The sequence below is a fragment of the Carassius carassius genome, chromosome 50, assembly GCF_963082965.1.
Source record: "Carassius carassius chromosome 50, fCarCar2.1, whole genome shotgun sequence".
NCBI lineage: Eukaryota > Metazoa > Chordata > Actinopteri > Cypriniformes > Cyprinidae > Carassius > Carassius carassius.
In genome coordinates this window covers 3,299,792-3,327,283 of record NC_081804.1, presented here as the reverse complement: position 1 = coordinate 3,327,283, position 27,492 = coordinate 3,299,792, and the positions used below count along the sequence as shown (strand labels likewise).

General features: G+C 36.4%; 2 protein-coding genes and 1 long non-coding RNA gene across 8 annotated transcripts in view; all 3 read right to left on the bottom strand.

Moving 5' to 3' along the window:
- The window catches only part of tubgcp6 (tubulin gamma complex component 6), a 24,850-nt gene extending 10,833 nt beyond the window's left edge, over nt 1-14,017 (bottom strand). For both annotated transcript variants that reach the window (XM_059546760.1, XM_059546762.1), the window contains exons 1-17: nt 13,875-14,017; nt 11,717-12,508; nt 11,468-11,631; nt 9,449-9,665; nt 9,168-9,329; nt 8,936-9,057; nt 5,220-5,283; nt 4,969-5,078; nt 4,562-4,653; nt 4,262-4,401; nt 3,247-3,396; nt 2,885-2,966; nt 1,607-1,695; nt 1,419-1,534; nt 616-754; nt 108-194; nt 1-16 (exon numbers count right to left, since the gene is read on the bottom strand). The exon at nt 1-16 is cut by the window's left edge and continues 2,550 nt beyond it. In XM_059546760.1, coding sequence (XP_059402743.1) covers nt 1-16; nt 108-194; nt 616-754; nt 1,419-1,534; nt 1,607-1,695; nt 2,885-2,966; nt 3,247-3,396; nt 4,262-4,401; nt 4,562-4,653; nt 4,969-5,078; nt 5,220-5,283; nt 8,936-9,057; nt 9,168-9,329; nt 9,449-9,665; nt 11,468-11,631; nt 11,717-12,478 — 2,512 coding nt within the window. In that variant the 5' untranslated portion in view covers nt 12,479-12,508; nt 13,875-14,017. The remainder of the gene's footprint in view (nt 17-107; nt 195-615; nt 755-1,418; nt 1,535-1,606; nt 1,696-2,884; nt 2,967-3,246; nt 3,397-4,261; nt 4,402-4,561; nt 4,654-4,968; nt 5,079-5,219; nt 5,284-8,935; nt 9,058-9,167; nt 9,330-9,448; nt 9,666-11,467; nt 11,632-11,716; nt 12,509-13,874) is intronic.
- Nucleotides 14,018-18,372: 4,355 nt separating this feature from the next.
- The window catches only part of LOC132133779 (plexin-B2-like), a 157,279-nt gene continuing 148,159 nt past the window's right edge, over nt 18,373-27,492 (bottom strand). For all 5 annotated transcript variants that reach the window (XM_059546744.1, XM_059546748.1, XM_059546745.1 and 2 more), the window contains 5 exons: nt 27,309-27,456; nt 20,779-20,843; nt 20,255-20,330; nt 19,749-19,823; nt 18,373-19,431 (listed from right to left, as the gene is read on the bottom strand). In XM_059546744.1, coding sequence (XP_059402727.1) covers nt 19,327-19,431; nt 19,749-19,823; nt 20,255-20,330; nt 20,779-20,843; nt 27,309-27,456 — 469 coding nt within the window. In that variant the 3' untranslated portion in view covers nt 18,373-19,326. The remainder of the gene's footprint in view (nt 19,432-19,748; nt 19,824-20,254; nt 20,331-20,778; nt 20,844-27,308; nt 27,457-27,492) is intronic.
- On the bottom strand, nt 25,245-25,752 carry LOC132133479 (uncharacterized). The gene is made up of 3 exons (XR_009429160.1): nt 25,693-25,752; nt 25,417-25,509; nt 25,245-25,331 (listed from the first exon to the last, which is right to left on the bottom strand). It is a non-coding gene; the product is annotated as an uncharacterized LOC132133479 (long non-coding RNA).

The following is a 27,492-nucleotide window of genomic DNA, read 5'->3' as shown; positions in this document are numbered from 1 at the left end:
TCTGCTGCTCAGAGAGCTGAGGTAAAATGAAAACAATTAAAACAGAATTGGAGTAGGTTGAATTTATTATGTTATAGATGAGTATATTTAAAGAACAGCACACAGACCTCAGAGTGTAGTTGTGCGGATTGTAGCATTAGCGATATTTCTGGAGGGGGGCCCTCCTGACCTAAAGGAAACTTCTCCAGAAGAGCCTGAACATAAATCATAGCACCTCAGAAATAAAGACTTCCCCTTATCCATCACAGTACAAAATAGTTCTTTAATGGCAAATTCACACATATCCTTGGCTAACTGTTGAAGTACAACTATCAGTCAGTTAAACGTTTAAGGAACTCAGAAAAGATGGTTCATAAACTGGGAACTGGAGACTTTCATGACAAAAGAAAGATTTTAGTTGTATTATTTCTATAATTTAAAGTAAAATTCAACTGTTATAATTTTTTTTTAATTAAAAATCACTAACACAATAGCAAAGTAAGATACTAAATGGGCACTAAAAATCTATAAAAAGCTAACATCTATAAATATTTGTAATAAAATAAGTTATATATATAAAAAAAAGACAAATCATAACAACAACAACAAAAAAAGCTCTGAAGCATGATATCAGACCTGTACATTCTGTTGTTCTTGCTGCAGGAAGTTCACTCTGCGCTCGTCGAGTTTCATCCTCTGCACCTTCCACATGGCTTTGAGCTCTCGTCTAGCAGCTGCTTCTGATAACTGACTGTACTGAGTGATCAGATCCATCCTGAACACAGAAAATACATCATTTAATAAATGGCTTTGATCTCTCTGGATATTTGAGTCCTTTTATAAAGTGTAACAGTGCAAAAAATCCTATTAATTCTCTTCACAGTGAAACAGATTTTTATTTATAATATGAACTTTTCAAGACAGACCTAGCATGAGATCTGAGGGCGATACAACAGTATATGAAGCTAAAACTCAGTGCAATTTCCACTTCATAAAAAAAAGTCTTTATTTGCCAAATTTTAGGTGTAATACCAACAATTTTAAAGCGAGATACGCAGTCAAGTTGTTTTTTATTTGTATGTTTTAATATTATCAATAACAAATTAAGTTTAGTCAATAGTTTTACTACTGGTTTTCATTTGATTATGTCATTTGCAACGCGTTCTGGGATGAGCAGTTCATTTCCTTTATAAAAAAAGTACACAATCTCGTACCTTTTTCTTTTTTCTTAAATACTTCTTAGGTTTAAATGCAATATTTTAATGTTAAGATTCATCTTAGAACAGCTTGTTTTGGTTCACGGCTCAGAATGCTTTACTGAATAAATTGCTCAAATGCATGAACGGGAAATAAACTTCCTGTGGGCGGTCACTGCTGCACTGCCCTACAGCCTAAGCTTCAATCACTCTTTTTTCTGATGGTTACTGTATGCCGCCCACCGTGCCCGGCGCTCCAGCTGCTCCTCGAGGGCCTGAAGCCTCTGCTCTCGGTCTCTGAGCTCTCGAGCGTAGCTGAAATCGTCTTCCTGCTGCTTCCGTCTCACAGTACTACGCCACTGAAACCACATCCACACAAGTTAGAACCGCTGAAGATGGTTTTACTGAAGGGTTATTAATATTCTCCTCACCTCCTGGTCGAGCTCCAGCTGCTGTTTCAGCTCTTCAAACCGCTCTCTCTTCTGGGCCTCCTCTGCCAGACGCTGCGACACCTGGTGACCTGCAGGGGGCGAGAGCGAGAACAGTGGGGCATCAGCTGTAAGCCCCATTCATCTGTCTCTGTGGGGAGGAATTCTCTCTCGTTAGTCGTCCTGATAATTAATACTTGACCTCTGCGAGGAGAACAGCTGCGTGTCCTCCTTACATAAAAAAAACATTGTTTACTACACATTTCAGGGTTAGTTTGTTATTTTAGAATTTAAACTAAATTAAACAAGAACGAAAAATTTCCTTAGCCATTTAATATATTAATAATATAAATCTCTATATAGTTTATTACGTTTTCGTTTTTTTTCAGTACTTTAAGCAATTTCAATGTATTTTTTGTCATTGTTTTCAGCATGTCTATAGAGTTTTACTTTTAAATTATTTAATTTAGTACTTAATCTAAATGTGCATAAGAAATTTGAGCAATTTAATCATTCTGACATTTGTATTTGTTTTTTTGAAACTATGTATAGTTTTTTTATTACGTATTAGTTTGATTTATTTTAGTACTTGTATTTTAGTCATTTTTAATAAATGTAGTCATTTTATTGTGTTTTTGTAATCATTTTGTTTTTTTGTCTAGCATTTCTATATAGTTTTTATTAGGTTTCAGTATATTTAGTTTTAGTTAAAAATGTAATAAATCCCTTGGCAACTACATGAAATAAAATACATTTAGGTCAGGTTACACAGACAGGGCTTAAACTAAGCCAGGATCATGCCATAGTTGAACTAGGACATTTACGTTATTTTTCATAAACATGCCTTAGAAAACATTTCTGGTGTGCATCTTGAGACAAGACACATAGGCACTGATATATTTTAAGATCAGTAAGTGCAAGTTTCTTTCAGTTGACACAGCTCAGACTTACATTTTAGTATGGGACTAGGCTTAAGCCTTGTCTGTGAAACCGGGCGTTAATGTTTTATTTCACTTAATATTTCAACAAAAAACAATAAGAAACCCTGTTACATATGTCAGATGTTCCTGTCTATATGAACGGCTAATCAGCAACGTGTTTCACTCCCAAATGGCTCACTCAACCTGAACCTGCAGGCCCACAGAATGTCCCATTTCTCATTTTATAATTTAGAAGGGTGTTATTTGGGACAGAGAACTAAGAAGACTAATTGTAGCCAGACAGAAGCTGCTAACAGCATCAGGCGCGTGTGTGTGGGTTTTGAAGGCACAGATTTCTGACCTCTGATTCTCTCCAGGGTCTTGGCCGCTGACACTCTGACCTGGTTAATGAGCTCCTGTCGGGCCTGTTCAGTCCGCATAGCCTGACAAAACACAAGTTGTAGAAGAAAGAAGACAGACTTCAGCACAAAACAATAAAGCAGATTTCATCCAAGGTCAGAGTGTCCTGATCAAACTGGGTTAATGAACCAGCTTTCGCCTGACTCTCCACCATCAGTGGCTCTGAATTCATACTGTAGACATATAAGCATCTAACCTGGAGAGCTATTCTAAAAAAAAACAACAACATTAGTTTACAACATATCAACATTTCCAAAAACATCTCTACAAATGATTCAATCAGCATGATGACCGCTGCAGTACCTTCTCCTCCCTGCTGATGGCGCTGTGCCTAGCGATGGTCTGCATCCGTCCGCGATACACAGCACAGTCTCTCTCAATCTCCTCTACTTCCTGCAGGGAAAACGTCACAGCGATCCTGGGCACTGGTACATCCGACCAGAAGATGTAGTGCTGTTTAATGAACAGATGGAGACAGACAGGACTTCAATTATATTTGAAAATGTAAAATGTATCTTTATTTTAAAAATGTACTTTCAGCAAGGACACATTAAGTTGATCAGAAGTGACAGTAAAGACATTTATAATGTTATAAAGCTGTACTGCTTTTCAATTAATCAAAGAATCCTGGAATGATTACAGTTTCCACCAAAATATCCAACAGTTTTCAACACTGATGATGCTAAAAGTTTCTTAAACATCTGATCAGTATATTAGAAGGATCATGTGACTCTGAAGACTGGAGTAACGATGCTGAAAATTCCGTTTGGATCACAAGAATAAATTGCATTTTAAAATATATTAAAATAGAAAACAGGTATTTTAAAATGTAATAATAATAATGCAGAATATTAACAGTTTTTATTGAATTTTTCAGAAGATAAATGCAGCCTTGATGAGCATAAGAGACGAAAAATATAAAGAAATCTTACAGACCTAAAGCTTTTGAGCATCAGTGTATATGAAGCATTCTAAAGCATTCTTCCATCTTTATTTGACCCTCTCACTTTAGCACTCACTATTCTACACTATTAAAAAAATAGAGATATTATCTTTTTGTATTCTATTTTCTTTTCATTTATTATACAATTATAAAAAAAGACCTCTAACACCAGCTTGCGCTATTCTTTTTCTATTCTGTTTTCTTTTTATTATATTATTTAAAAGCCTTTTGCGTTTAAGCTAACTGAGACTTGTTATAGCACTTATATATCATTGCTCTTTTGTTGTTTTTGATCGCTTCCACTGTCCTCATCTGTAAGTCGCTTTGGATAAAAGCATCTGCTACATGACTAAATATAAAGTGTTCGAGGAGCACCTGTGGGCAGCAGATTTTCAGCAGGTTGATAGTTTTCCCGCAGACGTAGACGTCATTGGCGATGTGTTTAAGGAACACCGGCACACAGTCCTCTGCATCACACGAAATCAGAGTATAGCCCTGCGTCCAGAAGTTCTTATCTGAGGAAACAGATTCATTCATTTTTAAAGGGCTTTTGCATGAATGTCATATTGATTAACTGCACACGATCAAGATAATACAAGAAATCCATAATAATGCAGCAGAAATCAGATTGAGTTATCATTTAACAGAATTAAAGCATGAGACTGAGAAGCTCACCTCTGTAGGTCAGATAATCCTCATTGACCTCGATCATAAACTCTTTATATACGTCACGGAAGACGCCACTGTACACCCAGTCTGAAACAAACCTACACACACACACAATATCAACTTGACAGATATGTCTTCTATACATCACGATTCTCCATCCATTCACGTCACACAAGACAGGTAACGGCACACGGGTTTGTTGACAACATGAAGGTGAGTTAATAATAGCAGAGAATCTGTGTTGTGCATTTAAATGCCAGTCAGACACTACAGTATCTCACTAACATTTATTTCATGGTCTCAGTCACTCGGAAAATATAGGGTGTCAAAACCCACTCTGCTCTGAAGTGACCTTCCTGAGTTGAATAATAGATCGAGAAATAAAAGGCGAAGGTAGGAGATGAGTTTCTCACCGTGTGTAGGGCTCACAGCTGCTCTTCAGCAGCGACAGCAGCACCGGATGATTCTCATTACTGCAGTTACTCTGAGCTTCATTATACAGACACGACAGCAGCTTTACACCCTGAACACACACAACACACTGACGATAACACACACACCGCCGCAGACCTGCAGCACGTCTGAGCTGGAAACAATGTCTTCAAACTCTTCAAAGCTGATGGCTCCGACAGAAGTGTGTGACAAGAGTGTGTGTGTTTCTTACCACGGGGAACGTTGCTCGTCCCACACCTCCGATTCCATCCACACAACACAGCTCTGACAGATACCTGATCACACACACACACACACACACACACACACACACACACACACACACAAAGACCATGATTAAGAGCTGCTGAAAAGACTACATAATCTATTTATGTTAGTTCTTCTCTTGAATCTGACAAAAATAACATCCAGGGCTCATCAACAAGGTTTTTTCCACTGGCCCCAACACATAAAAAAATTATACAATTACATTTTTTAAATAATATTTATATAGAATAATATACATTTTAAATCTATACTTTTGTATTTATATAGTTATATCTTGTGTGTGACTCTCTCTCGCTCTCTCTATACATATATATATATATACAGTACAGACCAAAAGTTTAGACACACCTTCTTATTCAAAGAGTTTTCTTTATTTTCATGACTATGAAAATTGTAGATTCACACTGAAGGCATCAAGGGCTATTTGATCAAGAAGGAGAGTGATGGGGTGCTGCGCCAGATGACCTGGCCTCCACAGTCACCGGACCTGAACCCAATCCAGATGGTTTAGGGGTGAGCTGGACCGCAGACAGAAGGCAAAAGGGCCAACAAGTGCTAAGCATCTCTCGGGGAACTCCTTCAAGACTGTTGGAAGACCATTTCAGGTGACTACCTCTTGAAGCTCATCAAGAGAATGCCAAGAGTGTGCAAAGCAGTAATCAAAGCAAAAGGTGGCTACTTTGAAGAACCTACAATATGACATTTTCAGTTGTTTCACACTTTTTTGTTATGTATATAATTCCATATATAATTCCCAGTGTTGGGAAGGTTACTTTGGAAATGTAATAGGTTACAGATTACAAGTTACCCTGTTTAAAATGTAATAGTAATGTAACTTTTTCAATTACTTTATTAAAGTAATGTAACTAATTACTTTTGAGTACTTTTTGATTACTTTTCTAAATTTGTGAAAATTAAAGAATAATAAATAAAAGCATATACATCAACTTAAATACAGTTATCTAATAAGCATGTGACGTATTCTGTGTAATAAAATCCTGAAACATTGGTGTTTTTTTTAAACTGCTGTCTCTTTGTATATGATGATAGTTTTCTCAAAATAAGTAAAATGCACATGAAGTGACACAGAGCAGTTCTAGAAATTATGTTTATGTGCTCGTGTACTCCTATATTGAGATGGCAGAGGTTGAAAACACTGCGAGCTTCATTAGGCTTATGTGTAGTAAATGAAACCATGTCTTTGCCATTAATTTACAGGAGGGGCGGACTGGGAAAAAAATTCAGACTGGAAAATTCAAACTCATACAAACAAATTCATGGACAAAACTATTTTTTTGTATGGACCTGACATAAAAAACGGTTTAAATCTTTAATTTGGGGACATGCAAAATAATTAAAAGTTCTCTCCTGAACTGCACCTTCACTTCTATTTTTCTCTTCAGTCTCTTTATTTTGCCCTGTTATCCATCTCTCTCATGACTTTAATACTCAAGATTGAACAAAACTATACTTTACAATACAATACTCTACAATACTACAATATCTTTATAGAAAAATTCTAAGAAAATTTTCCCTTACAAAAATTAACAATGCTTTTATTAGCCTATATAAAAGTAAAATAACCTTGTTTTTTTTTTGTATTTATTCTTAAATAAATACATTTGTAAATTTTTTTTTACATTTTTGGTTACCACAGTTAAACAATAGTAACCATTTTCTCTGGATTTATAGTTAAATATTAAAATGTAAATTTTTGTAAGGTTTGTGTTGTTGTCTGTCGTAGCTCCCCCTAAACCTATGAAAAAAATCTGAATTTTTTTCAGCTAAATTACTACTGTAACATTAAAACAGATAATAATGATGTCCTTTATATAGTATTTTGAGTGATGACTGATGAGCAACGTGCTGCTGCTTGATTAAATAAATAAAAAAACTAAGACAAAAAAGCATCTTTACAGATGAAACTGACCTGAAACCCTGAACAGTATAGTTCTGCTTCTCTGCTCCAGCAATTCACTCTATTCTCTCTCTCTTTCTCTCTCTCTCTCTCTCTCGCATTGATTACTCTGAGTCTGATCCAAACTGTTTTGCGGAGGCGCGGAGAGCGCGCGAGTCATGACTTATTAGAGATTTAATTATCAAATGGCGGATTCGCAAATGATCGCTTTAGTACATTCGGCAAAATCGGCTGCCAGGCCACCGGGAATTGTCCCGGTTCTCCCGGTGTCCAGTCCGCGCCTGATTTCCACAGACACGCAGAACGTGCAAGTCATGTATTGCATTTTTGGGGCTTAATATTCACAGACACTAGTCCATGTCATGTTTTGATTCAAGTGTACTGATCTACTTTTGATTTAGTCATCCAAAATGTGGCATATTCCGTCCGCGTTAGGCATTTCATTTTCATGACTGGATTCTACGAACCAGACTGTATTTCCGCATCCCGGAAATTATTAGGGCGGTATGTCTCAGAATAGTCAGTGCAATTTGGGAAAGAAATCAGTTAAATCTGTATGTGGATGTGTGTAAATATTCAAATGTAATCCCCTTTGTAATCGTAAAAAATTTCATAAGTAACTGTAATTTAATTACTCATTTTTTTGTAGTAACTGTAACTAATTACAGTTACAATAATTTTGTAATTAAATTACGTAACGCCGTTACATGTAACTAGTTACTCCCCAACACTGATAATTCCACATGTGTTAATTCATAGTTTTGATGCCTTCAGTGTGAATCTACAATTTTCATAGTCATGAAAATAAAGAAAACTCCTTGAATGAGAAGGTGTGTCCAAACTTTTGGTCTGTACTGTATATATACACATACATATATGCATACATATATATACACACACACACACACACACACACACACACACACACACACACACACACACACACACACACATTATTAAATATATAAACATATCTACAAACATAAATGATACATTTTTAAATATTTTAAGAAATTATTTAATTAAAACGATAATTTGAAACATTCCATTTAAAAAATATAATACCTAATTTAAATATACAATTTTATATATATATATATATATATATATATATATATATATTTTTTTTTTAATAATTTATTTCAATATTGCATTTTTTAAATATATTTAATTTTTCTGTATAATCATATTTTGTGTTATATATATATATATATATATATATATATATACACACACACACATACACAAAATGTATCAAATAAAAAACATAAAATATGCATTTAATATTTACATTTATAATTTAAGTATAAAATATTTATATTTTAAAAGTATAATACATGATTTGAATTACATTTTATGTGAGTTACATAACGTAAATTATATAAATGTATAATATATTCATAAAAATAAATAAATTATATATATATATATATATATAAATAAATAAATATATATATATATATATATATGTGTAAAAATGATACATTTCACACACACACACACACACACAAATTGGTCTGAAGCTAGTGTGAAAAAATGTGAAATCATGACTTTGAAATCTTTGAAACTTTCCAAAAATGTCCTCAATGGAATAGGGCAGGAGTTTTGCATTGTTAATATTTGAATGTTTAGACCCTTTTATTAAAAAACACAAAGCAAAATGCCTGTCTTCCATCATATGGCCAATTCAAAACCACAGCTGTCAGGACTCCATGTGACTGTGTGACTCGGCGAAGATTTACCTGAGCTGACGGCCCAGCTTGCGGAAATGACAAGCGATAGTCAGGAGACTGAGAGAGGCTGGCGTGCTCAGCACACACGCTCTGTAGTAGTGCAGGTAACGGCGCAGGCCACCTGTGAAGGCCTAAACCACACACACACACAGGCATCTGTGTAACATGTTGTTATAGGACAAAAATATTCAGGATGGGAAATACTGGTCCTAGATCAGTCCTAAAGTAAAGCATGCATCACCTGGAAGACGAGTCCCTTCTGACTCGTGCTGCTCAGGGAGAAGCGGCTCAGACGCAGGTAGTGAGTGCCGTACTGCGCCAGCTCACCCAGCAGACGAGACACACTCTCAGGGGACGTCCCGGACACACATATATCCGGACGAACATCAAACTGCACACTAGCCTTGAGAGAAGAATAAAGCAAGTCACTAAATAAGGTCTTATTGTTTGATTTCCTAATAATAAAATACCGTTATGCATCACAAATGTGTTTTTTTGTTGTTGTATATTTGATTCTGCTACCTCATTGAGTGGAAAGGTGACAGAGGAGACCCCGATCAGCACGTTGAGCACGTCTTTGACCAGCTGACTCTGACAGTCCAGCGGCAGCGGCAGGAGCGGTGATGGTGTCTGTGTGGAAACAATGTTCCTCATTTCTCCCTCCCACAGTCGGTACAGCTGATCAAACGCCTCTCTGCCAGCCTCCGTCAGGTATGGAGGCTCCTTCTGTCCCGGCGGGCTGAAGGAGAGAGAGGATGACAAATTTGGACCGTCTTCAAACTACTTCTCTGAAACCAGTTGTCAGAAGGGAATTGAATGCATTGATTTGCTATTTTTTAAAGGGATTATTCACCCAAAACTGAAATTTCTGTCATAATTTACTCACTCTCATTTAGTTCTAAACCTGCATGACTTTCTTTTCCCTTGTGAAACGCCAAAAAAAAAAAGAAAGTTTATTATGAAGAATGTTAGTAACCAAAACAGTGTTGCTTCCAATTGTATGATCCAAAAATATAATGGAATTCAATGGGAACCCACTGGAAATTGTGGTTACCAGCATTCTACAAAATTTTACTTTTTCTTGTGTGTCGCACAGCAGAGAGTTAGTCAGGTCTAACAACGTTAGGATGAGGAAATGATGACAGAACTGTCTTTTCTGGGTGAACTATCCCTTTAATAGATTATGATAATTAGAATACAAGGTATTCATTATAACATAATATTTGTAATATAATTTATAATTATTATTAATTTAATAATTAATGAATTATTATTCAAAATAAACCTTTTGACAATTTTATAAAAAAATAACATTAAATAAACTAAAAATTTAAATATTTGTTTTTTGAAGCAATTTGGGCACCTGTGTTATTTAGTATCACCGATATACTATTATAGCTATTAATATTTTGAATGAAATTTTATTTTTAAATTTGACATTTCTATTTTAGCTTGAGTTAGAATTTTACTAATTTTGTTGTATGTTGTTTTAAATTTTATATATAAATATATATATATTTATATTAGGGGTGTAACAGTACGCAAAAATCACGGTTCGGTACGTACCTCAGTTTTAAAGTCACGGTTCGGTTCATTTTCGGTACAGTAAGGGAAAGAAATGCAAACATTAAAATACAGGTTGTTTATTACTATACATTTTTTTTACAATTTGTTTACACTTTTTGAAACACTTTTTTATTATATATATATATATATAATAAAAAAGAATAAGAAATAAAATAAAATAAAAAACACTTCTCCACTAAATAAAATACTCTGTCTCAAACCAATATCAAACCAATATTGGCCCGATCGGAATTAAGAGCAAAGGTCTGTTTAAATGCCGACGGGAGCTGCGTTTGAATTACGGTCGTTTTTTTCCTAGTTGTAGTGATGTTCACACTCGCGTGATAGCTTTTGAAAACTTTAGAATCAGCTGCAGGGCGGGATTTGCGCTGAACGCGGAGACTCCCGCCACTTAATATGTTTGTGTGGAAACACGAAAATGTACCTATGTTCCACACACAAAATATTGCATTCGGTCATTCGGTACACAGGTGGACCATACCGAAAGCCCTGTACCGAAACGGTCCGGTATGAATACACATATATATATATAGTTTTTATTCATTTCTATTTTAGTTTTACATTATACATTAAGTTAAACTAAATTAAATTAAGAAATATTACCTTGGCATCTACCTGGGTTTTACATTTTAATTTATATTTTTATTTAATTGTAATATTTATTTCACTTCAAGTGAAATTTTTATTATAGTTTCAGATTTAGTAAACTATATTATGTACAAAACTAATTTCAAACATAAAAGAATGAGCATTTAGACCAGGTTTTTGACATGCATACATTGATTCAAAGTGTTTATGAATTTTTGATCGATAATGTATTTTTGAAAATAATTCTGAATCAAATTTTGGTCAATTCAGTTTAAGTGCTTTAATGCAAAAAAATCATTATCAAATCAAACCACTGTCAGTCACAGCAGATATTTACATTCTAGCCTCCTCGAATCTCTCTCTTACCAGCCGATGTTCTCCCAACAGCGTCGTCTTCCGGGCACGAATGTCCGCAGGGCCTCCCACACGTCGATCTCAGGGCTGGTACTCGTCTCGGATTGGGAATCTGGAGTCAGATTAGAGGCGGACTGGAAGCCTTCATCATCAGACTGATCCAGACACACAGGAACCTGCAGATATAAGAGCATATAAGCTACCAGAGCGGACCGTTTTTAGGAGAAAATACTAGTATTGATACTAAGTTAGTATCTTGACCCGTATACTGAGTCCAGTGAGGTCTGCGTTGCTTGGAACGGGTGGCAGGTCCAGTCGGACATCCATATCTGCGGTTCTGGAGTGCTGTAGGGCACCAAACAGCGACAGTCGGGTCTCTCTTTCAAACCTCTCCTCGGTATCCTGTCTGCGTCCCAATCCGAGCAGCCCAGTGCCCGGTGGAGCATCCATGATGCTCAGGGTCCTACAGATGCCCCCAAAAACACCCCATTCCTCACCACAGATCAAAGACCACGCCCTCTCCTCCAGCCGCTGCATGTCCTGACTCAGGTACCCACCCAATGGTGGTCTGCGCTCCACAGGACGCTCCCGGCGCATATAGTCATGACTGAAAGACTGAGGGGGCGGAGCCACGGACCCAGTCAGCTGCACAAGGAGCTCCAAGACAGAGTCAAGTTCGGAGAGTCCTGAAGAGTCCGCCCCGTCCCGTAGCTGACCCAGGAGCTCCTCCAGCCTCTCCGCCTCCTCATTGTGGCCAGACACACGCAGATCGAACGAGATCATCAGTATTTTATTATGGGCGGGTGTGTTGGCCAGGGCGTTCGGTGGCGGTTTGGGTGAGCCGTCCTGGAAGAGTCCGGCGAGAAGCGCCCCGTACGCACGCCTGCGCAGGGACCGACGTGCAGACTCCCGTGATGCTGCGCCCAGAGCGCGCCGTTTCCATGACAATCCCGTAAGACCGCAGTCGCAGAGCGCACTCAGCATCCCCGTGATGCTGCCGCTGTTGCCTTGGCAACCAGACATCTCAGCAAGAGCGTGAGATTAAGAAGAGACCTGTGCAAAACAAAAACTTTTACGTCTTGAAGTCATGATATGCACAGTATCGATTGTTACCTGTTAAGTGTCACTGGCCCATCGGTGGGCCCACTTTCCATGACATGTTTTAAACAGTAATATCTTAGTCTAATCTTGACAAACTATATATCATTGGAAAGCTTAAAGACTGTAGGTTTGATATTTGATGACTGATTTTTGAAATATTTTACAGAGCAACTGTAATTTATTAATATGCAAGAAGAGCACTTGTCAGAGTCAGAGAGTGCATTTGAAAAAGTGATGCATATATGAAATCATGAAAAATCATGAAAAATCTTTATTCATTTTCATGGAGCGTGTTCAAAAGATAACATCCATTGTTTTTTGGGGAAAAAAAGGTCTGAAAGTGTTTTTAATATATATAGAAAAAACTATAGATTGTCCTTTTTTGATGCATTGTGAACTATAACTCAAGTCCAGGGTTCTCGTAGCATGAGGTTTATGTGTTTTTTGAGGTTGAATTGAGATCAAATACTGCCATACTGACCCTTAATTCTTCTGATTGTGACGTCTACTGCATACATATTGAGAAAAGTATGTAAAAACGTTTTCAGGTCACTAAAACCATTTATGGAAATCCCTTAAATTGTTACTAATGGGATTTGATGGTCCCAAAACGCCCAAACATAATCTCACTGAAAGCTCTTTTTTTAAATATATCAACCTCAAATTTGGAACATAACTTTTTCTGAATTTTGGATTAGATTTTCTAGTAGTTTTAGAGTAAAACATGTTTTGTAAAATATATATTTTATATAAAATATAAATATTTAAATTATTTTATATTTTCATAAACATCCTTCACTTTTTTGTTATATAATATTCATAACTTTTTTCACTTCTACAATAATCTGCCAAGTGTCTGCTTTAATAAGAGACCAACCTTAAGTCTGTGGACCAAAGCATACAAAAATGTATAACCGTTTAAATTGGAAATGTCATTTTTACATCTATGCTCAAAGAGAGGAACCGACAGTTAAATAAATAAAGTCTATTTGAGCTTAGGAAAGGTATGAATGATATTTGGTGTATCTTCTAGTTCTACAAATAAATATTTACGTCTAAAATATTCAATATTATGTTAACATCTTGCATTTACGATTATGTTTGAAAAAATGTAACAAACCCAAAAGCAACAGCAAACAAATTAAATGCATTCTTATATATGAATATTTAAAGTTTATTGCAGTCATTACTGGTTTATTTAGCAGATACATTTTTTTTTATTAGCTGTATTTAAAAAGGCAGTAAACAAGCACAACTGCACGGTAACGTTACACCCGCCATCACGGTCACATATTCGTGTCTAAGATATTTTACTCACGTTAGTATTCGAGCTTAAGCTGTCCGGGCTGCAAATGTTTATTCCGCATCAGTGAATTAATATTATTTGTAATAAAAACATAAGAATTTGTTGCGCATAAAGACAGAAGCTAAGCTTCCTTGACCGCCGCGCGACACACTGAAGTCCCGCCCTCTCTGTACTCTCATTGGATGAAACGTAAGTGAGTGCACATTCATTGGCTCAACCTGAGGCACGTGCCCGCGCTTTCAGTCATTTCATTGGATCAAACCTGACATGCACAGGCTGTATTATGACGTACATATCTCCGGATTCTAATTTGTTTGTTTCTCATGTGAGGGCGAAAGATCTCCATATGTTTACATTCATACGTTTTCTTCTCTGTTTGTGATACACATCCTTTAACTATTAATATTTTATTTCTTATTAGACTTATTCACTCAAGGTGACTCCAAATATTGTCGACAGTGCATACTTGACTTTATGTTTACTAGATCGAGTACACTAAATTGTTGTTTCACCCCATATAGGCTACAAGTCAAGTATTTAGTTATGATTCTTGTAGAACTGTTTTGAATAATGACTCTGAATGCATTAGTAATAATATTTTTTATATATATACAAAATTAACTTTATTTCACTTTTTTTTTTTTTTTACTTTACTTTAACTTTATAAATTTACATGCAGATGCAATTGGTCTCTTTTCCTGGTTCTTTTTCCCCCAAAATGGAAAAACAGAGCAAAGAGTGAACTTTCTAACACAAACACCTGCCAGAGCGGCCTTTCCTTGACTGATGACCCTCACAGTGAGAATGAAAGGGCCCGATCTTCTTATTTTCCCAGCATGTGGAAAATCTGAGCCATTTTTTTTTTTTTTTTGAGGCTGAAGCCTGGTTGCATGGAATCGTGACTAAGTTAATTCAGCACCCACGCAGGGGGGGCGCACGGTCTGATCGGATTAAATCAGTTACAGAATCATGAGGAGCAGAAGCTCCTTTGAAAAAGAGAGTCTCACACATCCAGAACGGCTCTTTCCCGTTTTTATCTAAAGACAGAGGCTCATATAACTGGACTTTATACATAACTACATAACTTTATATAACTCAAGATACATAAAAGGGGAAGGGTTTTTATTAAAACTGTCTTCATCTTATCTAAAATCGAATAAAAGAGAGTCCCACTCTACTTCCATCGCTCCATCAAAAAATGCATTTTTGCATATGTAATATTTTACGGGAAAGTTCATCCGAAAATTATCATTTACTCACCCCCCAAGTTGTTCCAGAGCTGTTTGAGTTTGTTTTTTCTTCTGTTGAGCATCAAAGAAGATATTCTGAAGAATTTCGGCGACCAAACAGTCTGCATTGACTTCCGTAGTATGGGAAAAAAACTGAAATATGGAAGACAATGGCTACCATCTATGTTTTATTAAATGCGTGTGATTTGTATTATTTATTGTTATTTACATGCTGCTCTTAATCAATTGCCCCTTGTGGGATCAATAAAGTTGATTGATTGATTGATAGTACTTCTACTTAAACTTATTTCAGTTAGGTGCAAAGACAACATTTCTATTTTCATGTAATGTAATTTTTTCAAAAATGTTTTCTATTTTATTTTATTTACTGAAAATATATTTTTTAATAGTTTTAGTAAAGAATAACAATTCAGTAAGTGTATTATGTCCTCGCTTAATATAAAAGACAAAATCTGGTTCTAGAAGCATCTTTGTGGTGCTTCGTTCTCCTTTAAAGACTAACTGTGCTGACAAATGACTGAAACCATGTAAATCTCATCATGAAAGGTCAGAATGTAGTCTTTACAGCTCCTGATTCATTAGAGACCCTCCAGATCAGGTGCCAGAAAAAGAGGCGAAGCCCAACACTTGAGAAAGGGATGTGTATATTTATTCATATAAGGATCAGACGGCATGATGGACCTATGGTGGCACAGTTCACACATACGACATCAGTCCTCCGAGAGTCCAGAAAGAGCAGTCGTAGTCCTCTGCAATCCCAGAACACCTTGCTCTCATCTCGCCACACTCACAAGTGAAAGAAAAAAAATGCAGACAACAACAAACAAGTTTTCTCAGAGCATAACGCACAGGAGAACAGTGTAGACAGATAAGCATTTTAATACAAAGGCATATATTTTCTCTAGGACATAAAATATTAACTGCACAGCAGTAAGAAAAGGTCGTGTACAGATTGTTTGTTCATACGCACCATTGAAACACAATTTTGGGTCGGTGCAATAATAAAAACAATTGTGCTAATCAAGAATTCGTTTTGCATAAAAACCAAACGTAATGGCAGCTGTCCAGAAGGAACGTTCTGGCATTGTCCTCCACACATTTCTTCAGCTCGAGCATTTTTCCCAATGCGGTAAACTAAACAAAACACACACTCACCACAAACACCCAGAAGATATTAAAAAACGGCGCTTTAGCTCTATACATACAGCATGTTCAAATATATTGGCATATTCTGGCTACAGCACGCCTCTGAATACTGCACTTACTGATGATGTCTAACACCACACTTCACATACGCCACGACCTCTGACCTCTACACGCCACACGACTACCGAAGCCCCACCCACCCTGACGTCCTCAACACCGTACCATCACGTTTAAACACATTTTAAGGCACGTTTTGGCTACAGAAAGGCGTTAAAAGAAGCGCTTTACACTCGACTACGAAGACTTGCATCTGTGCTTGTGCTGCTTTAAAGGGACAGTTCAGTCTAAAAATGAAAACTATTTACTCACCGTCATGTCGTTACAAAATGACACGAGGGTGGAACACTCAAAAGTGTTGTTTTTGTCTATTTATGGCAGGAAACGAGCGAAGATTCTTCAGAAAATGATTTTTTAGTTCTTATTGTATTTTTATATGTTTTATTTCGTAATAGAATTGACAGCTAAGACTTGATTTCTTATCAAATTTAACAAAGCACTAAGCTTACTGCGATTTACTGGAAAGAATGCACGCTACACATAATCAAATAATGTTCAGGGACGTTTTGTTCAAGCGTCAAGATCGAGGAAAATTGAGGATTTTTTCAACCCAGCCCTATTCTTTTGTGTTCGACTTTTGGAACGACACAAGGGTGAGTAAATGATGATGAGTGAACAATCCCTCTAAAATCAAAGATTAATTGGAAATAGTAGATTTGAAAGCATGGAGACAGAATCACATGCAGTTAGCTCCTGCTGCTGGTATTAAAGCAGACGGGAAGAGAGAGGGACATCACGTGCCATCTGCTTCCATGAAACCGCTGCTCTCAGATCAGTAACAGGCAGCGAGATCAGACTATTTCCATAGACAGGGCCGTGAAACTCCTTGACCTGCTAAAAACATGACATTTATATGCTGATGTACCTTTAAATGCTGACAAAATACATTTGTATAAATGTCAGGGACTATTTTTTCTGCCAGAAGGTAAAAAGTATATAACATTTTTTATTTTGTAGAAACTGCTTGATGAAATCAATTGTGGCCATGCTTTGTAACGCCAAACAAAACCCTCTAGCCTTGACTATATTCTAGTACCTTATTGCTTGGTTTTATAATATACACAACCGTTCAAAGGTTTGGGGTGAGCAGGCTAAGATTTTTTTCTTCAAAGAATTTAATACTTTTAATCAGTAAGGATGCACTCAATTCATCAAAAGTGACAGTAAAGACCTTTAGAATGTTAGAAAATATGGTTCAAATGAACGCTGTTCTAGTGAACTTTAAGTTTAGCACAAAAAAAGAAAGAAAATAGTATCACACTTTTCACAAAAAAACATGAAGCAGCACAACCGTTTTGAATATTAATAATAATCAGAAATGTTTCTCGAGCACCAATTCATATAAGAATGATTTCTGAAGGATCATGTGACACTGAAATCTGAAGTAATGATGCTGAAAATCACAGGAATAAATGACATTTTTAAAATATATTCATCAGAATATTATATCACAATATTTCAGTTATTATGCAGTCTTAGTGAGTTTAAGAAACCTACCAGCCACAAACTTCTGAATGGTCGTGTATATGCACGAATTGCCTTTTTGTCCACAGTGCTCTCTAAAATGAGACCGTTTCTCACCTGCTCCAACTAATACTATCAATTAAATAAATGCAAAACAAAAAGCTTCAAGCCTTTTCTTGATGTCTTTAAGACACTCAATCAAATGCAAACCTCATATAGCTGTAAATGGTTTTGTCCTCTCTGGGAGCAGAATTTTGGCTGAGTGCTATAGTACCATCTTGTTTAGTGGCGAATAACAAACAAATGAGTGTGTCATTATCCTCCCTGCCAAAATAAAGCCATTAATGATCCAGATCACACATCTAAACCCTTTCCAATAGAGCCGCAAACAGTCGGATGAGAAGTTTTCAGCTTCGCTCAATCATCTCAGGCCAGAAACACAGTCTCTGCAAGCTGAAACTGAGTTTGCGTAGCTAAAACATCTATACTCTTGCATATAGCCTGTTTCGTGCATTTTTTTCTTTTCAGAAATGGCCAAAAGTCTGTCCTGTACATTGACTGTTTGTGCTTTATGTAATAATTTCAGTCAGTAGCAAAGTTTCACAATAAAACGGTTTTCTGAAGTAAACTCTGAAATAAAGGCTTTGCACAGGTAAAAGAGAAATGCCTCATGACAACCTCGTATTGCCTGTGTTGATTATTGGTGGATCTACAGTCCATACGGCTGAACTGAAACAGGTGGTTATGAAATGGACGGCCATTTGATCGTCTAAACAGATATGTTTGGAATAACATACTAGCATACTCAGGGCAGCACACACCATTTTGTGTCTCAACTTTTGGTTCCTGTTAATAATGATAGCTGATATTAGATCACGCTGGAAATGGGAGGTAAAGATGAGTGCATTGCATTGTGGGATATAGTACTTTGTGCAGTATATGTTAAGGTTTGTCTGTGAAAACATACTGAACAGTGGTAAATGTGACTGCAGCTTTATGCTGCATGTTTTGGCAAATGTTACAGATACAGAAAATTCGCAGACCCTGCACATAACAGTACATACTGCAGAAATAGTATGGGGAACATGCTAGTATGCTGCTCCGAACACATCCCATGCATATCCTGCTGTCACCTTCAGCTGCTTTTGATTGGACGAGACCAGATGTGACCTCACCGTAGGCACGCCCCCTGCTCACACACACTGCAGGGTCATAGTCAGCTCCCTTTTGGTCAAAATATAGGCATCTTTTTACACACACACACACACACACACACACACACAGAGAAGCTTTAAAAACAACTGAAACAAGGCCGTCTATTTAAAAAGTTATTTTCCTCTTATAAAGCTTTCTGCATAAAGACTGCACATTAAAAAAAAAATATAGAATACGTTTCTTAAAACCTTTTGTCTCTACACAAGAAGAAATTGAACGTCTGATTATAGTGATGAGCTAAATACACACTGAGAGCGTTGGTTGGGACAGGGTTAGAGGTCGGTCACTTTGTTCTCCAGCGCTGCGGCGATCTGCTGCAGTCTCAGTGTTAACTGTTTACTCTGGGCAGCAGGATCTTCATCCAGAGACATGATGATCTACAGAGACAGACAACCACCATGAGCCTTCACCACACACACGTTATACATCCATCCATCCATCCATCCATTCATCCTGCTGTCTATTTGATGTCTCCCCTACTCAATTTTCAATCGTCTTTTAGCTGTTTATTTTAATGGTCCTGCTGTGTGACAAATTATTTTCCCCCCATATAGTCTCTCAATTAATGTAAAATGACTTGCATATTAATTATATAAAAAAAATGCTTAAGTTCTTGTATACTTGTATATGTCACTGCTGCCAGTTCTTCATGTCAGTAACCATTGTGTGTGTGTGTGTGTGTGTGTGCACTCACCCCATCGTAGTATTTGCTGGCGTACCGGTAGAGCTGATGAAGAGCCACTTGTGTGTTCAGTTTGTCTGTGTGTGCCTGGAAACAAACATAAATAAACCTGGACTGTGTATATGCTGGACATTATCTCAATGAACTTCTCGTTTACATAGTTCTAATGTCAAAACTCTACATTTATGGCATTCAGCCTTTAATGTTGTGTCAGCTTTTCTAAAATCTTTCTAAAAATATGTAAATGCTATTTATCTATTATTATTAATTCATTTATATTTATTTTTACTATTTATTTAACTTATTTGTTTTTTTATTTATTTTTATACACATATGTTTTTCATTTAATTTTAATTATTATTTTAATTATTATTATTATTATTAAGTCTACCAGGGTTGGGTTCTAAATTTGCGCAGCAGCTTTTTGTTTTATATTACTATTAAAAAAAAACAAAAAACATGATTCAATCTGTTCATTTTCCTAAAAATCCCAGAAAGCCCATCACACACTCACTCACCCGAGACACTTCAGCCAGATGTGTGTTCATCTCCTGGTCACTGACTGACACCATCTGCCGGACTCCTTTATAATACCTTTGGAAAAACACAAGAGACGTCTGATCCAAACTGCAGCTAAAAAACACAGACTTTGAACTGCTTCACATATCAGTCAGAAGGTCTCTTAAATTGCATTTAAATCTTAAAAAAAAAAAAAAACATAAAAACCAGGAGAATATACTGTTGTGTATTTAAGCATCTTATTTCCTTACTTAAGAATCACTTTAAAAGATTGGATGCCTTTAAACTTTATTAGAAAAGTTCTACCTCAGAAATGCTCAAGGTATGGGAACATAAACACAACTTAGTTTCCCAGAGGACTGATAAAAACCTGTCGCTCTGACTCCCAGATATTGCATAAACCCAGTCAATCAGATCATGCTGAGAAACGTCTCTACATTTTCGTGCACAACATGGATCAGTCTGTAAACCATCTGTGGGCGTACAGCTGGAGGCTGACACTGCGCAATACTGGAGCACTTACTCGTCTACCATTCTTTTGTAGGTGGAGATCTCCTTTGCATAGAGTAATTTGTTGCTGGGAGAATCCTGCAGGCGACAGAGAGAGAAAGAGAGAGAGAGCAAGTCGATAAATGATGTGTTTCTGGGTTCGTTTGTCTGTGGCTGATTCTCTACGGTGTACATTTTAGGACATCCTCAGACCTCAGTCATCAACTGAAAAGGCATCATGCCTCAGACTAAAAGGCTTCAGTCATCGGACAAAACGGCATCGCGCCTCTGACTGAAAAGCTTCAGGTCTCAGGAAAAACGACGTCAGGTGTCAGGTCTCATACAATTAACGTTATGTATCAGACTAAACGGACTCAGACAAAAAGTCATCAGATGAAACGGACTCAGGCAAAAAGTCATCAGACGAAACGGACTCAGGTGGAATATGGCGTTGCCCCGCCCCATGTGACGTCACACGCACGCCGTTCACAGGAAGTGGTATATCATGGTTGATTGATGGCAAAAGGAGGTAAGCAGCGTCTGATATTTTATATTTTAACAGTTTTATTCAAATGTTACACTAATTAAGTTATATAGGGAAGAGAACATGCTTTTCGAAAGTCTTGTGTGCACGTTTACAAAGTTAGTTAGCCATATTGCAACTAGCGAGCTTTTATTTTGGACAAGTAGTAAAGTTACCCTTACGAAAAATAACCATGGTTTTACTATCAAAAACCAAAACAAAACAAAAAACAAATGGTCGATATAGTTAAATCATGGTATCCACAGATTAACCATGGTTTTGCTACACTAACCATAGTTTAACCATGGTGTTTGTAGTAAAACTGTGGTTATACAAATGGTACGTTAATCATTACACTAAAAAAAACATGTTACTACACTTTACCTATAATAAAACTATGGTCACTTTACGTCTGGGTAAAGCGAATTCTTTCAAGATTAGATTGAAATCTTGGTCTAATTATAACATACCTGTATGAGTCTAACACTAGTTGTTGAATTTAATGATTTTGTAAAAACAATGGTTCTGTCTTATAATTAAATATATATTTGTTGTTTCAGTCAATCATGTTATAGCTGACATTTTCTGGGTAAGCGTGACCATGCTGAGCAGGACCATTACCTGGATCCAGTACCCATTTAGATGTCCAAGCAACAAATAAGCTCCTCCATGCCAGAGAATTACCATTTGTTCAATCCAAACCTGCATGTCATCCTAGACTGTACAGAAATCTGCTGTGAAAGCCCTACATCACTGAAACTCCACTCTGAAGTTATAAGTGCACTACCACATTCAAAGGTCTGGTTGGGGTAACTCTGTGTGGTGCAGTGGAGATGTGGTTATGGCAGACAAGGGGTCCACTATTGAAGATATGCTCTCCAGTGTTGGTGCTAGACAGATCATTCCATTTTTCAAATGTGCCAAGCAGTTCAGCAAACAGGACTGTGAAAAAACACAGGCCACTGCATGCCTCAGACTTCTGGTGGAAAGGGTGATTAGAAGGGTCAAGGAAATACACATCTGTTGATTCTGTTGTGCCACTCACCTTGTCAGGAAGAATTAATCAGATCTGGCATAATTGCTGTTTTATGGTTTCTTATCAGGGACCAATGTTTCTTGAGCAGTGAATGTATATTAGTATATTAGATTTTTGAATGACTGTGATTATTTCAATAGTAGTGTTACAGTGTTAACATTTGATAGTAGTTTTTTATTTATTAATTTTTTTTTACCTTTTCAGTTAGTTGCAGTGCATACCTTTAATACCTACCATCATTAAATGTGTTTTTACTTTTTTTTTATTGTAATGTAAAATTTTATATTTTTTATAATGAAATTATTTAAATAAAATGTCCCTGAAAATAATTTGACAGACACAATGAAATAGTTGACAATGAAAAGTATTTTTATATTAACTCATGAAAAAATCTTATTTGTTATATCATACAATGTATCAAATGTAAATATACACAACTAGTAAAAGAATATGCATATCATATACATTACAGAAGATTTAATACAAAAAGTATTCACCTTGGTATGTACATATTTCTAATTAATAGCAAGTACAATATATATTTATTGTTATAATTTGTGATGTATCTAATTTGTTACAAAAGATCTACAAAATATGCTACATACTACTCAACTACATAAAGTATATATTTACTATGAATGTAAAAATAAATCTTAGGTTCATACTATAATATGAACAGAATCTGTCCATTCATACCACTGAAAGATACACATCCAGGTAAATGTTATAATAGTACTTTCATTGATGCTATGAAGGCATCATCTCACCAGATCATCTGTATTATGAAATCTGATTTTGTGTCAGTCACAAAGTCACATCAGTGTAGACCAGTGTCTGCAGTCTGACCTTGTACCTGCCAGTAGTACTTCTGGGTCTCTTTAAGTTTGGCTAGTCCTCTTTGAATTTTCATAAATGGAACCTGAGCAATGTTTTCAGCAGTGGCGCTTTTTACCTCCACTAGCCTAAACTGGAATGTTTCAGATGGATCATTAACATCAGGAATAGAGCCCGACCGATATATCGGCCGGCCGATATTATCGGCCGATATAAGCTAATTGCATTTAAATCGGCATCGGCATTTATAACGGCCGATGAAACATGAGAAACAGAGTCTCATGCTTCACTCATGTTATGAGTGTTGCATAGTGTGCCCACCAGAGGGAGCTCTGCAGCTACAGAGTTAACAACAGCGCCAGAAGTCCACTAAAGAAGAAAGCGATCAACTGTTTTGACGGTGAGTCTGTCGTTCGTCATGTGAAATGATTGTAGATTTAGTTCATACCCTGTATATAAAAACTGTGTGGTAGTTCTAGCTAACGGTCCTATCATTATCACTTCTAAATATTCTGTAACATCACTTACAGCCGCTAATGCATTGCTATATTAGATTAGCCACAAAGCTAATACCATGTTTATCAGTGGAAGAGCGCGAACGTTAATAGGAGGTCAAACTATAACGTTAGCGTTTAACTTATTCTTATTCTATTGCGGTGTGTTTCCCACATAATGACCGCGTAATTGGGCCTTTCACACAGGACGCGGTATGCACGGCGCTTGCCGCTGGGCTCAGCGTTGCCCTTCAGATACAACGCGATTTGCGCTGCGCTATGGCATAGGCGGAGTTTTAAAAACGTTTAGCGGGAGCTCTTTCATAGTCTGTTCCTCCTCCTTTCGGTCAGCAGCAAACATGTATCTGTCCCGTTGTAAGAAGCGAGCGATAGCGCTAGTCCTGCTGATGAGAATTAAGAGAGAAGCAAGGAAGAAGAGGCTACCCTCAGGCCCAGAGAACAATTTGGTGAATTCAGGCTGGTTACGTTACTCTAACGCTAATAGCTTCCTTTTTAGCAGGCCCCTTAAATGCTTGCTATTAACTTGTTTGAAGGTGGTTCTTCTCAAAATTGACAGCGGTGTGTTCATGACACTAACGTTAACCATTCAACTTCGAATTGATTCCGTAATCTTCCGGTAATAGTAGGCAAGACGATGTTTTGATTCAGACTGCACAAAGAGAAGAGGAGAAGATATACGGGTCTGTTGTGAATGTGTCTGTGAGAGCAAATATAGTGTAGTTACAGTAACTACAGTAGGTGCGTCAGAAATGATTAAACCAGAGGGGACATGTAAATAAATGTGAGCTGAACAAGCGCTTTTTTTTTTTTTTTTTTTACATATTGTTTCAAAGCAGCTTTACAGACATAACAGGAAAATGTTGAAATAATATTGTTAAATATAAGTAGGTAATACCTATTGCTTGACAAATAAAAAAAAAATATATATATTTCTCATTTTTGCCTATGTAGGAGATCCCAGTTTATTATTATTATAATTCTAATGATGACATGAGTAATGATACATGGTGATATTATTAATACACATGCTTATTCTTTCTCCGTCTCTCTTTCTGCCTACAGATGGCTGAAAAAGGTGAATGCTGTAGCAGCAAAGTGTGGGACTACTTCTGCAAATACTTTAACTTTAGTATTATAATTTATTTACAGTAAACACACAGACTGTTAAAACCAGCTTCAACTGGAAGAAAGTAAAAGTGTTAAATGTTTAAAACCAGACTGTTTTTTGATCATTAAAAAATATATACTTTTGATGTGCAATTGTTTAGTCATTGAGACTGTAATCTAAGGCTTTTTTTTTAACATAGTCCATTCTGGAAAATGGTTTATACAGCCCACATACATAGAACAGGCAGATATTTTGCTATTGAATGTTGTGTAAATGCAGTTTATAGGAAATGGGTCTAATATCCAGATTATTTTTAAAATCAAAATATCGGCTTATAAATCGGCTCTTTTCGAGTTAATATCGGCATCGGGCCCCAAAAATCCATATCGGTCGGGCTCTAATCAGGAACACCTGCAGCTATAGGGGGACATTGGTATGAAAGTGGACTGCCGTGCCAAGAGGCACAACTCTACTTTTGACATGCCCTCAAGTATGTGTGGCAGCAAAGGTTTGGGATTAATCTGACTTAGTTTTGCACCAGAAGCCAAGACATCAGCATCTGGAAGGGGACCTAAAGAAATGAACACAAATGATGAGTTGTGAAGACATTAAGCTAGCTGTGCGCACACAGACAAACAAACAGAGTTGTGAATTACCTGTGTAAGCCTTTTATGGGGTAGAATTGATTCCATTCTTCCCAACTGATTCTGGTTTCAGGACACAAAGTTCACTCACTGCCTCTGGATGAACTCACTTAATATAAAAAAAATACAGTAATAGTTAAAGATCGTTTACTGATCTTGGGTGGTTTTGATTGATATATTTGTTACTTAATCTGCACTCTTGTTCATTATTAGTCTAGGATGTTTAAATGTTTACATATACTTTCTTTGAGTTAATATTGTTCTTACCAATGCAGAAAAGAAAAATACATGCCTGTGCTCTTGGACGATGCCATCTCTATGGCTAACTTGATTTTATTCTTCTTCTCAGATGCGTTTCACTGCAAGATAAAAGCATTAGATCAGATGCTGTTAAAAAAATTTTTTTCATTTGTACAAGGATATTGTATAACATCAGTGAAGAAGTACATTATCGATTAAACTTAACGGTAACACTTCCTATGAAGCCCGTATTTAAAACAAATTATAAGAGTATTCTTATGGCATTATAATGAATGAATAATGTATTAGAAAAAAAACTTTGTAATATGTCATATCATCTCATGAGTAATCATAACATTTTTAATGTGTTATAATTTAAGTATAATTTACTTATTTGTGGTTATAGCATTTAAGATTATGATTTATAATACGCAATGAAAATAATGCATCCACTTAACTTACAACAGAATATTTCCCTTAGATATAATACAAGTCTCATATCTTGGCATTGTTGTTTTGTTACTTTACTCAAAGCAGGCAAATACCACTATAAATAACTTCAACAATAATAATGAAAATAAAAATATTATTTTTCCTTAAACAGCCATCATATCAAAAATCTGATCAGATGAATGTGTAATATGTAATACTTTTACCAAATTTATTGTAATATCAATAAGATAGTAAGATACTGTATATATTTTAAATAAATAATGTCAAGATATAAGACTTATAAACCATTATAAATCATGTGGATTTAGCATGGTGTATATTGCGTGTTATACATAATCATACTCATAAAAGTTACATCCACGAATAAGTAAGTTTTATACGTATAATTGTTATGATTATTTATGAGATGAAACAAAGTTTTTCTATATATAATGCATTGTGGTTTTATTATAGTAAAAGTGTAGTAATGTTTTTTTTTAGTGTAATGATACCATTTGTATAACTACAGTTTTACTACAAACACCATGGTTAAACTATGGTTAGTAGCAAAACCATGTTAATCTGTGGATACCATGATTTAACTATATCGACCATTTGTTTTTTGTTTGTTTTTGGTTTTTGATAGTAAAACCATGGTTATTTTTGCGTAAGGGTAACTTTACTACTTGGCCAAAATAAAAGCTCGCTATTTGCAATATGGCTAATTAACTTTTTAAACGTGCACACAAGACTTTCGAAAAGCATGTTCTCTTCCCTATATAACTTAATTAGTGTAACATTTGAATAAAACTGTTAAAATATAAAATATCAGACGCTGCTTACCTCCTTTTGCCATCAATCAACCATGATATACCACTTCCTGTGAACGGCGTGCGTGTGACGTCACATGGGGCGGGGCAACGCTATATTCCACCTGAGTCCGTTTCGTCTGATGACTTTTTGCCTGAATCCGTTTCGTCTGATGACTTTTTGTCTGAGTCCATTTAGTCTGATGACTTTTTGCCTGAGTCCGTTTCGTCTGATACCTAACGTTAATTGTATGAGACCTAACACCTGACGTCGTTTTTCCTGAGACCTGAAGCTTTTCAGTCAGAGGCGCGATGCCGTTTTGTCCGATGACTGAAGCCTTTTAGTCTGAGGCATGATGCCTTTTCATTTGATGATTGAGGTCTGAGGATGTCCTAAAATGTACACCGTACTCAAACACTTACCCGGCTGAGTTTGTGCTCTGTTTTTGTGCAAGCGTCCATGAAGGTCTGAGCGATGACAGACAAAGAGGCGTCCACGACCTCGCTCACATGCACGTCAAAAATGAAGTGAGGGTTCTTCAGTATGTTCACCCAGAAACGCAGCGGCAAACTGCAGAGAGAGGCGGATGAGTATTAAAGCAGCTGT